Source organism: Gordionus sp. m RMFG-2023, chromosome 5 (genome assembly GCF_954871325.1).
Source record: "Gordionus sp. m RMFG-2023 chromosome 5, tfGorSpeb1-WG-v2, whole genome shotgun sequence".
In the NCBI taxonomy this organism is placed as follows: Eukaryota; Metazoa; Nematomorpha; class Gordioida; order Chordodea; family Parachordodidae; genus Gordionus; species Gordionus sp. m RMFG-2023.
Genome location: NC_088779.1, coordinates 18782883 through 18796086, shown reverse-complemented (window position 1 = coordinate 18796086; position 13204 = coordinate 18782883). Strand labels below are relative to the sequence as shown.

Genomic DNA, 13204 nt, shown 5'->3' with positions numbered 1-13204 from the left:
ATCTTTCTATATGTCGTTCAAGATTTGCAGCATGGTCTCCAGTTAAGATCTTACCACAATCTTCTATTTTACAAATAGATTGATTTTTTATGATATCTAATTTAAAAAGGAACGCAAAGGATTTGACTTTTCCCGAACCATTTAATAGATAACTAAAAAGTATATGATGATAGATGAAAATCTTTTATTATATAAATAGAATAAATAAAAAAGCTTAATAGAAACAATTTTACCTTCATTTTTATTTTTTTAAATAACTTGGATTATAGAATTTAAATGACAATAAATAAAATGGTCAGCAATAAATATTTTAATGATATAATAATTTTTTATCTAGAAAAATCATATTTTTTTTTAAATTCAGAATTCTAATATTTATTATTAAAATAATATGTTAATTAGCATTTACCATTATCATATATGCAAAATAAAAAAAAATATGATTAAAGAATGGCATTTGTAATGAATATTTTTCTAAATCTGTATTTTTAAATAATAAAAATCTTACTATAAATCTTCAGTTTAAATAAGTTAACTAACATTGCATTAAATTATTTTATACTTTTATTTATTTGTGTTTTATATTAAATAGACTTACATTTAAAAATAGGAATTACATTTTGATGTTAAACTAAATATAACTAGTATAGTTTAATTCAAATTACCCACTCTGATATATTCTATATAAACTAAGATAAACTTTTTTTGAATATATCAATTAATAAGAAATTATTGTAAAACAATATTATATAAAAATTGGTCAGTACTTTATTTCTGTTAGATGTTAATATAATATTACAGAATAGGTAATTTAAGTTAAACTATAGTATTTATATTTAGTTTAACATCAAAATGTAATTCCCATTTTTAATTCACTGTAAGTTTATTAAAATATAAAACACATTAATAAATAAATAAAAGTATAAAAATAATTTAATGCAAGAAAAATATTCATTACAAATGCCATTCTTTAATCATATTTTTTTATTTTGCATATATGATAATGGTAAATGCTAACTAACATATTATAATAATAAATAATTTATAATATTAGAATTCTGAATTTAAAAAAACAATGATTATAAATAAAAAATTATTTTATCATTAAAATATTGCTGACTATTTTATTTATTGTCATTTAAATTCTATGATCCAAGTTTTTATAATGAGATAAAAAATTTAATTTAGCCAAGAATAATTATGTCTGATTTTAAGATATCTTATCTAATTAACAGATAAATTGTCTAATCTCTTATAAATTAAGTATTTAAAGAAAAAACAACAAACCTGGTATTATTTGATTATAATGTTGATAATATAAAAATATTTAATTTGATATATAATGTTGATAATATGGAAATATTTAATTGGAAAAGAAATCACCAATTTAAAAAATGCCCCCAAGGAAAATTAAAATTTTAAATTTAGGTTAATAATTTAAAATTAATTATTTTAAAACCGTTTTGAACCGGTTTAAACCGGTTCAAAATATTTATAACGGTTCGGTTTGCTCTTTTAATATTTTCTTCATAACGGTTCGGTTAAGGTTACGGTTCAGAAAATCATAACGGTTCATTCCGGTTTTGCGGTTCGGTTCGAACCCCTGATATATATATCATTGACTCTCACTCAGTTTCTCACTGGTAACATTTTAAAATATAGGTGTATTGTAAATTTTATTGATTTTTAATGTGTATACACAAATATTAGGTAATACTACAAATTATTTACGTGTGAAATTATTACTTTGGAGTTTATTGGTCAGCTGTTAAGATTTCCCTTTATAGATTCCAATCTGTATTTGAACCCAGAAAGGACCATGTTTTCCCCTAGTGTTTCATGGTAGGCAATTTCAAGGTATTTGGTTTTATATACCTTTTACAAAAATTTGTCTATATAGTTGCCACATATGGAATTAGATGTTGAAAAAATTATTCCATGCCCCATATCAGTTAGTAATCTAAAACTTGGTAAAATGATTAAAGATTCTATTTGCTCGTGCCAATGAAATCTTATGTTGGCTAGTGCAGCATATACATGGCAGAAAATTTGATGGAGGCAAACCCCCTTCAAAATCTATCCATACCCACCTATTCGAGCCTATTTAGGGGAAAAAATTTTAAAAATTTGTAGGTGATAATCAACTTATATTTAAATAATGCAATCTTCTCATAATTTGGTTGATATTCACTTTATTTTAATAAAATATATAAGTGAATTAAATGAGATAACATATTAATATTTCTATAAAAAAGATCTAAAATATTGTAAAAAATATAAGACGAGTAATTTTAAAGAGGTATATTTAGCTTGATTACACATACCTATATTACCTTTTAATTAATTAAAAACATGTATTGTAAATAGTTATTATTTAAAATATTATAATAAAATGAATTATAGTATATTTTGCAGTGAAAATATAAAATGTTAAATTAAATTTACATTCTTTAAAAGATTATATATTCGCTGTGAAAAAGATACATTACTTATTAATAATTTGGATAACCTTATAGATGTTGATGCAAATTGTGTTATAATATCATCAATTGTAAATTTTTCAAAAACATCAATTTCGCTGGATATTAACAGTAAATATTCTAAAAATGAGTCCGAAATTTTATTCCGCATTCGAGTTTTGTTTATTTTTACTTTACTCATGGCTCTTTCGGCTGAACAGGAAGTTTTAGGAAGGGTTAATAAATACTTATATAATAAATTTAAATTAGAATAAGAGTTTAATTGATTTAAAAGTCCGTATGGTAATATAAAAGAATATTTTATCCATTTTTTATTTTGGTCATAATTTCGCTGTTGATATTTTCTTCGGTAGTTTGATCGTTTGCAATACCTTTAATTATATACAATTACAAAAAAATATCAATAAATTACTTTCATATATAACGCGTCATTCTTTTTAACTTTCAAAAGATCTTCGCAAAAAATGATTGATTGAGACTCCAAATATAAAGAGCGAAAATCATTATATTCATCATCAATGTTTTGGACATCCAATTGATAAGTATGACAAATTTTGGATATTTGCCATCCTTCTATTTTTTCATTATCCATAAATCTAGCGGGAGTAAAAATGGATATTTGTGATAAAAAATTTAAACATTCATAATTAAATCGATCATTTAGGTGGTTAATTATTGCATTTAGCACAGGAAAAAATATTTCCGTTGTATATCTATGACAATAAAAATAATTTAAATTTTTTTAATTTATACTTGTTTTTTTTTTGTTCAACATAATTATTGAATTCTGTTTGATCCAATTTGAATATTGATTTTATATTATACAAATCAGTTATTACATTATTCTTCTTCAAAAAACTAGCAGATAAGGAATGTAATTTTAAAAAAATATTGTCTCCATTAGCTATATTTTAAAATTATTTATAGAAATAGTAACTAATATTAACTTTTTAGTCTTTGTAATTTATTTTTTGTATGTTGTATTAATTTGGTTACCATAGCCAAATCATTACCATCTGCCTGCATTTCAATACAAGCCTCATGTGTACATTTCTATATTTCTTTTAAAAAAATAGACTTAATATAAAATTTTCATCCTTAATTCTGGATAATAATCCATCGGCAATGGAATAGGTGCTTGGGTCATTAGAATCTTTTAATTCAACTAATGATGCTAAAATATGCTTATAAACATCTAAAAAGATTTCTACAGATTTGTAGGATGATGACCAATTTCTGAAAATATATAAGTTTCATTAAAAATATTTTATTTAGTTTGTTGTGTTTTTAATTCTTTTAAGAGATTTAATGGACTTTCTCATTTGATATTTAACAAACACACCTTGACGTCTAACTCCATTCATATAATTATATAACTCATCTAATATTCCCATTGCCTTTATCATTTCAATTTTGCATCCACAAACATGAGCAACTACTAAATTTAACCGATGTGCATAGCACCAAATATAGATGTCTTTTGGAGCCTCTTTCAATATTAAAACCTGCATTCCTTTGTATACTCCTTTCATATTTCCTGCACCATCCATACTTTGTCCAACCAAATAATCAAGAGGAAGACCAAGATCATTAAACTTAGAAAATACATGTTTCTTTATATTTTACCCAGTGGTTTCTGATGTTGTAAAAACATGTATGATCCTTTCTACAGGATGTGGATGCAGATAATCTTCTATATACCGTACAAGCAAAGCTATGCAATCTTTTTTAGACACATCATATGTTCCATCTAATATGATGCTATAGGCACGATTCTCTTTAATTTTTTGAATAATGCTTTTTATTATTTTTATCTTAATAATTTCAGTTATTTTTTTCACGTGGCCATATGACAGCAAATTTGTATAAGGTCTCTAAATTTTATCTGATTTTTTTCTCCGCAATTTTTCGTTGTCATGTATGCACGTAAAGTTAGAACCGTTTTTGCCATTAATTTTATGAGGTACATAAAATTACCTTCATTCGAATTAGAACCCCAAAAGGCTATATTACATTTTATAAGGTACATAATGGCATCGATAATATTATGAACTATATTACGATTTTCCATGATTATATCAAGCTTATTTGATAGCAAATGATCTTGAATGCGCTTATTTGCAAACCAAGTCATGTTTTCATATTCACAATCTTTACGAAGAGAAGATGCTTCGTGTCTCTCTAAGTCACGTTTAATGTTTTTCCAATTATTTATTCCAAATTGAGTCCAAAAAGTATTGGACTTAGGGCCATCAAACCAAACATAATAAAAGTAGTGCTATAAGATAGCCAATTTCTGGGGTTGAGGGAACCATCTATATTAACCTTTCTATAATAGGTTATATTCATGCTCCTGTTTAAAAAGTAAAAAAAATAAATACTGGTATAGAAATAATGGATGGGTAAAAATTAATGAGAATTATATATTATTTAAAACCTCTTGTGAGTAACAGGATATTGAAATTTATTTGTATATGGCTGACATGGGCCTATAATTATGAAATTAATCAAAATATTTGTCATCCTAAATAATATGAGTGAAATGGGTCATTTGGTTCCTTCTTTTTGTATAGCTGAATAAGACTTGAACTTTGAATATCCTCATAATTTATTCCCTTCAAAAGTTATTATATAAATTTTATTTGAATTAAATACCTCATGCAAAGTAAGCGCCTCACTGGAACTGGGGATTGGATGAGGAGAAGGAGAAAATACAATTTGTGAATCTTCAATAATGGAGATTTGCTATAAATAAAGAGTATAATTTGTTTACTTATGAAAAACTATATTTTTAATAAAATTTTAGCCAAATGGTCATTTTATTCTTAGCTACATTATAATTAAGTTTTTAATAAATTTAAAATATTTAAATATCCTAAAAATCATAATTTATTTTCTTCAAAAGTTATCATATAATTCGTATTTAAATTAAATACCTTATCTTGAAAAGTAAGCGCCTCACTGGAACTTGAGATTGGATGAGGAGATAATACAATTTGTGAATCTTCAATAACGGAGATTTTCTATAAATAAAGAGGAGTTATAATTTGCTTCCTTATGAAAAACTATATTTTTAATAAAATTTTAGCCAAATGGTAATTTTTTTCTTAACTACAATATAATTAAGTTTTTAATAAATGTTTTAATTCTACAAGAATACATGATTGAGAAAATAGGCATTAAAAATATTATGAAGTTCAACATAAAGTTATCAGGTTACAATGGCAAGACGATACAAGTGATAGGTACAGCACAAGTGAATGTAGAATACAATGGGAATTCACAAATTTTGAACGCGTTAATCATAAACATTAATAAAATGTCTTTGTTAGGAAGATCATGTTATAATATTTTGAAAATATACTTGAAAGATTCATAGGCATAATACATGCCGATTAATATAAAACTGCGATCACATGAAAAAATAAAAGATATTATAATGACTGTAAAAACAATAGTAATCTTATAAATAAAAATTAGTATAAATAAAATTGTGAAATTCATGATGAAAGTATATTATCTAAAGAAATTCTAATAGCTAAATAAAACAATGATAATAATATAAACATACCTAATATAACACATAATGTAAATAAAGGGGATGAAATTCACATAGACAACATTTTGAAAATAGTTGAATCCATTTCATATTTTAAGGATAAAATTTATATAAAAAAAAGTAAAAGAACTTTGAAATAATTCAATTAAAGATGAAAAGATTTAAATTTAAAAATTCCTAGAAATTAACATTACCATACTTTTATTATTTTACTACATTATATTTACTTAATAAGTTTTTTTTAATACTTTGGTTTTAAATTATTATTATTAATTAACCTATTAAACATATTGTTAAATTGAACTTTATAAAGTATATATAGATATAAAAATAGTGTGATAAACAGTTAAAAAAAATATTTAATAATAAAATATATCATTTATTTTCTCTATACTCTGCCTACTTTAATTTTATTTTAAATATATTGGTAAAATTTTAAATAAAAAATCAGTTACTACAGTTTCTATTAATTCACAAATTTAAGTTATATTTTCAATAATATTTATTGTCTTTAGTTACAATAAAAAATTAAAAATATTACTTTTCGGAAGTAAGATGTTATTGTCTTTTTTTGCAACTGGGTTTCAACTCCATTTGTTATATTATATGGAATATCACAATTTAAGGATACCCAATTATTATTATCTCTTTTGATGGCTACCTTTGTAAATTTCATATCAGCTGGCTTTACATGAGGATGTTTATAATGTTCATATATCTTGTCACTTCTTATTTTAAAAGTTTTACAATTAATATAATCACATTTTACTTTAAATAAGGTTCTGTTATTTGGCATCTAGAATGAAATAATTAATTATTTTTTACATATTATGTTTTTTATTATTATTTGCTTGTTGGTATATGTTTTTAAGCATGACTAAAAAATTACCTCCAAAATTTATCCTGCTAAAAAATCTATAAATTTATTAAAAACATAATATAAATATATTAACCTCTAAGAAAACTACCAAATAGGAAATGTGTAAATATTATTATATGTGGTGTTTGGATTTTACCAAAACCTATTATATATCTCTATCAATACATTTTATCCGAAATTAGAAACTAAAAATAAAATTTCCTTTTATTTAATAATTTCATGAGGAAAAAAGGCGGGAGAAAAATATACTTATTAAAACGTTCCCCGAGAATATTTTTCCAAGCTCATCTTTGAAACGAACCAAGAAGCAAACATTAAAAAGGATGGAAGGGTTTTATTAAATTTATCTATTAGATATATATATTGGGTACTTTAGTTTTTAAGAGATTCTGAATCTGATATATTGTTAAATAAAAAATATAATTTCCTTTTATTTTTTCAAATATTCGATTTAATAGACTGTTAAGTACATATAGACAATTTTTATTTTGGAAAATGCTCCCGATATTAATATTTTATAAATTGAAAAATCGTTTACAACTTATTTTAAACAACGTGTAAACCTCAAAATGGCGTTACAGCTGATTCTTATTTATGTCACTTTTATTTAATGAATCGCCAAATGATATACATCATTGATCATTAATTACAGAGATCCAAACCAAGTATTAGTTACTTAGAGAACCTGAACCAAATCTCTAAAAAGGTTTATCGACCGTTTTGAATTTTTAATATTATTAATAATAAATTTTGATTGATAAATAGTACTGTAAACGTTACTACAAAAAAGAAACACATTACCGTACTCGTCGTCTGAAAAAAGGAACGCGTTACTTTACTCGGTACCTTTTTAAAAAAGGAACGCGCGCTACTGACTATTCAAAAATAACGGGTTATTCGTTAATTAAAAAATTAAATATTATATAATAAATAAAACAATATATAATAAGATAAGATAATTTTATAAAAAATTTCATATATATATAATCTAATTATAATATTAATAAAATGATGCAAAAATAATTTATTATATATAAGATAAATTCATTTTGTAACAATATTTTTTTAGCAACAATTGATTTTCAAAATTTTGATCAGACTAACAAGAGCGCTTAGTGCTCAACACAGTTTTCGCTCTAACATACGTTCAATTGGCGCAGAGGTTAGGAAAAGTATTATATTTAATAAATATTTTAATCCTGGAAATTTATTAAGAATATTTAAAGAATTATCTTTATTTTGAAAAAAGCTTAATAGATCATCTTCTTCATTTATTTCCTCAGCAATAAATATTTTTTTATCTTTATCAGAAAATATTCTGGTATGTGTGTTGGGAATTAAGTCTGCTCTTTCTTTATCAAGATATTTCATCAAACTGGAAATGAGTTATAGCATTCTTCCTTTGTTGACCTCTAATTTCATCCAACCAATTTAAGTAGCGGGTGAATATTGTGGATACTGTATATTCATCTTTAAAGATATGTTTGAATGTGCTATTCAAAATAAAAGATAATCAAAATATAAATTGTAAGCAATATTTGAACTGTATATCTTTCATTTATGCCTTTCAGGATTAAATTAAAAAGCGGTTTACAAAACTTAAAATTATTTAAAGCCATTTTTTTAAGTTTTAATATTATAAGAGTTTATAAAATCATATATATACATATTATATTTCTTAATTAACTAACCATACAATATTCATCCATGAACGACTTGTCGTTATATGAAAATCTCTATAATTCAGATTTATCACAAGGTTCGTCATTGGCAATTCTCCTTAATAAGACTATCTATTAATTTCAACATAGCTTTAAAAAGAGTTCTATCTTGTTATAAGCGGTTTAATCAAATATCTTACAATGTTTTCTTTATAAATGGCTGTACAGTTTGAAGATTGCCTATGTTTATTTCACAATTAAACTTAGAAAATGTAATTTTTGAATTACCTGCATTTCAATGTCAACACGTAATGAGATTTAAAGTGTGTGCAGAGTTGAGCAGTACCGCGAATACTTGTATCTAAGATATAAGATCCTTTTGTATCTTGAACTCAATAACTTTTTGACATTTTTTAATAAGATACTAGTATGTTTATCTAAGATCCTTTATTCTGAAAATAATCTTGTATCTTTTTCATATTCATTTTCTTGATAAAAGATACAGATACATTTTTTTTAAAAATATTCATGTTTAAAATTTTGCATATCACAGTATATATATATATATATCTTATTTTCTTTGAGAAACTTGTATTAATTTCCTTACTTTCTACCATATTTTAAATATAATGACAATCAAAATTAGCTGGAAAATTTACAACTAATAATAAAGTAGATAGATAAAAAATCACAACAAAACGTAATAAGTAAAGATTATATTTTATATATAAATGTAACTCGATAGAATATCATTACCAATTTTATGTAATATTTTTTTAATTTGTGGGATGAGTAACACTTATGGTAGTGAAATTTAAATTAAGGAAATAAATTCCCCTTGAAACAAATCCAAATCTTAAAATTTTATATGTAAATTTTTTAAAAATAAAAGTTAAAAAAGACAATACAGGCTGTATGTAAAACCTTAAACACAAATTTTAAACATATTAAAGTATATTATTTATGTGTGGTTAAAAGGGGCATAGATTATCTTAAATATACAAGTTTACAATTATGTCTACCTTTATTAAAAGCTGCCTAAGGTGGTGTGGGTAATAGATTTTTTGAAAAATATTTTCATTTTCCTATGATTTGAATATATGAGGCTTTTTTGACATCATTATCACATTTAAGAACTTATGGATTGAGTCAGATGATAAAAAAAAATACTTTAAAATATATTAACAAAAGAAGCCCTAAATGTAGTATCAAAGAATATAATCAAGCTCAAACTATAACACCGATAGATTTAACATCTAATAAAGAAAATGATGATTAATTTTCTTTTGGTGAAACAAATGTTGCTGAGTTCAATAATACAAATAACTTTCATGATATTTATTTTTTTACCCCTTTATCCAGATGTTTTTCAATTTTATTAATATGATATTTCTTTTATGTTTTATACCTCTCCTCCTGCCTTGATGAAAGAAAAAAATATATATTTTTTTAAAAAAAATATTGACACAGCATGTTTTTAAAATTTTTGATGGCTTTATTATTAGATTGCAAAATATTAAAAAAAGAGTGCCTACAAGAATATTTTTTTTGATTGATATAAGAGTTTTTAATATTATCATTGAAAAGTGAAATAATTTTTATTTATTTGAAATGTAAAAAAAATATTTAAAAATTTATTGAAAAGCTTCCTTTTCTTCCGAAATTTTTTTAAAAAAAATAAAATTATAACTGTTTCCAATGAGAGTGTAGGTAGTGTTGCATATATATAATAGTAAAGATGTGCTAAACCCATATTTTAAAAAAATTGGATTTGGGCTTTGTCGGTTCTAAAAAAAATTTTTAAAAATTCCATCCAGGTCGGGTAGTGCCTTGGAAATTTTTTTAAATAAATATAAATATATGAATAATTATAAAAAATTAATTTTTGCTGGCTGTGCTGGTAAAATTTTTTTAATCGGGTTCGAGCCAGAAAACATTTTTTAAAAATTTTGGGTTGGACTTGAAAAATTAGGCCCTATGCAGATCACTATAATACATTATTATAATATATTTTCCTCTAGCTAATTAATAAGTAATTACTATGTTTAAGATAACACATTTGCATTTTATATATCCAATAATAAATTTTTATTTCATTTTTTTTAAAATTTTTAAATCAAAATATAAATCTTTTTTTTTTGTGAGTTTTAAAAATAATTTCCGGTATTGAAAAAAAGGAATCAAAAAAACAGACCGGTCTATGGGTCTTGGAAACTTTCTTAGAAAGTGTGTCAGCATACCCTGGCTTAATAAATTAGCATCGCTATGTCAATTCCCCTTACTACTAGTAGTGTTGTTAATTGGTTGGTTGTATAAAACCAGACCCGGGGTTTGGGTCTAAAAAATCGACCAAACCAGCTCTGAGCACAGACCCGGGGTTCAGACCCGGGGTTCAGACCCGGGGTTCAGACCCGGGGTTCAGACCGGGGTCCAGACCCGGAATTCAGATCCGGGGTTCAGACCTGGGGTCCAGACCCGGGGTCCAGACCCGGGGTTCAGACCCGGGGTTCAGATCCGGGGTTCAGACCCGGGGTTCAGATCCGGGGTTCAGACCCGGGGTCCAGACCCGGGGTCCAGACCCGGGGTTCAGACCTGGGGTTCAGACCCGGGGTCCAGACCCGGGGTTCAGACCCGGGGTCCAGACCCGGGGTTCAGACCCGGAGTTCAGACCCGGGGTCCAGACTCGGGGTTCAGACCCGGGGTCCAGACTCGGGGTTCAGACCCGGGGTCCAGACCCGGGGTTCAGACTAGGGGTCCAGACTTACACCTTGGGGTTGGGCTCGGATAAATGAAAAGTAAAAAAAAAATATTTCATTTTCTAATCTTAAATTAAATCTTATTCTTCTTATCTTATTCATTCTAAATTAATAAAGCTTTTTTTATTATTATTTTCTTACCATTTTCTTTCTTTTGATAAAAAATTTATATGGTAAAATAAAAATATATGTAATAAAATATTCAAAAAGAGTAGCCCATGCATGACGGAATAAAAATAAAAAAGTAAAATTTTATTTTAACACATATTGATATTGTAATTTAATGTGGAGGACCAATATAAAAATTCAACGTCATTCATGCATGTATAAATAATAAAAAGAAATGTAAATTTATAATTTGTGATAAAATAATGGCCAATAAAAAGTTTTTCTTTATTATATTAAAATTATATTCCCAATAATATATGTCATAATTTTTAAAGGGATGTCAACTATCCAGGATCACCACGGGTTTTAAAGGTATAACTAATAAATTTGGGTTTTAAGTAGGTGTATACCGATATCACTTTTTGGAGGCCTATCCCATCCGATATTAAATTGATATCGACCGATTACCGATCCGATATCATATCTAATTTTTATGTCATTTATTTAAATATATTATAATGATCAGTTATAGTTTTTATTCAATTCTATTGCAATTCTAAAAGTATATAAAATATTTTTATTGTTAAATAACTTTTATATAAATAAGTAACATTAATCTATATATAATAAATAATAAACATATATAATATGAAATTTGAATAAAATTTTAAACAATATTTAACATTAATAAATCGAAGATTTATTATTGGAAATACCAAAATTTACTTATTTATCAGAAATCAATTTACGTTTACGGCGATGTTAACTGTCAAGTTAATTAATATCACCAAATTCACTAAAAAAAGATTCTGAAGAGATTATCGCAAACTTTTATAAACAGAATGGTGCATAAAAATAACAATATGGCAGAATGATTAATTAATTATTATTATTAAAAAAATATGGATTTCGATTTTATTTATTAAAATAAATGACTATTAAAAACTTAAGAAATTGTTGAGAAAATTTTTGTTATTTTTTAAAAACTTCCTGTAATTTAACTTAAATAATTATTTTTCAAATGGTTCTTCAAACCAAATAACAAAACAAGATCCATATAATTGAGGTAATTACTAGTTTTTTATTTAATATATTTCACACACAGCCTCTTTAACTCACATACGATATGATATATCAAAAAGGAAATTCGATCTATATCATAGTGTTGTTAATTTGCTTGGTCGTAAAATTTACGACCAAATTTTGTGCTCAGGCCGACCCGGGGTTCAGACCGTTAAATTTTTTATTCCGGAATCTAGACACGGGGTTCAGAACAGATATATGTAAAGTAAGATAAAATAAATCTCATATCTAATCTTAAATTAAATTAATATTATTATACCTTCTAAATTAATAATTCAAAGCTTTATTTTATTCTCTTTTTTCTTTTTTGTTTGTAAAATTAATTATAATAAATAACACATTTATTTAAAAAGTTATTTAACTTTAATTAAATAAAATAAACTATATAAATTGATTTAATTTTTTTTATAAATTGCAAATGTTTTATTTTATTTATTTTTCATTTCTTAGTTATAAATATAATATCGTCAATAGTTTTTCTTTTTTATTAATTTTAATGTCAGCTTATTAAGCTTGGTTTTAAAAAAATATTTTATTTTGATTTCGCGGCTTTGTCCACGTGAAAGAAACATGCATATATTTATATATATATATATATACTAAATGGGGGTGAAGTGCTAGTAGAAATAAATTTATTTTTAAAATTTGATTTAAATAAAAATATATACAATAGAATA

The 13204-nt window shown here is 24.8% G+C and overlaps 1 protein-coding gene across 2 annotated transcripts; it reads right to left on the bottom strand.

Moving 5' to 3' along the window:
• Positions 1–2479: 2479 nt before the first annotated feature.
• Positions 2480–5531, bottom strand: LOC135929897 (uncharacterized). Of its 2 annotated transcripts, XM_065466635.1 has the most exons (7): positions 5417–5531; positions 5136–5225; positions 4918–5095; positions 3428–3716; positions 3234–3384; positions 2893–3193; positions 2480–2851 (listed from the first exon to the last, which is right to left on the bottom strand). In XM_065466635.1, the coding sequence occupies exons 4-7, from the start codon at positions 3504–3506 to the stop codon at positions 2801–2803; spliced, it is 582 nt and encodes a 193-aa protein (XP_065322707.1). In that variant the 5' UTR covers positions 3507–3716; positions 4918–5095; positions 5136–5225; positions 5417–5531; the 3' UTR covers positions 2480–2800. The 2 variants fall into 2 exon arrangements, with proteins under 2 accessions (XP_065322707.1, XP_065322708.1); XM_065466636.1 differs by lacking the exons at positions 4918–5095; positions 5136–5225; positions 5417–5531 and having other exon boundaries at positions 3428–4284.
• Positions 5532–13204: the final 7673 nt, after the last annotated feature.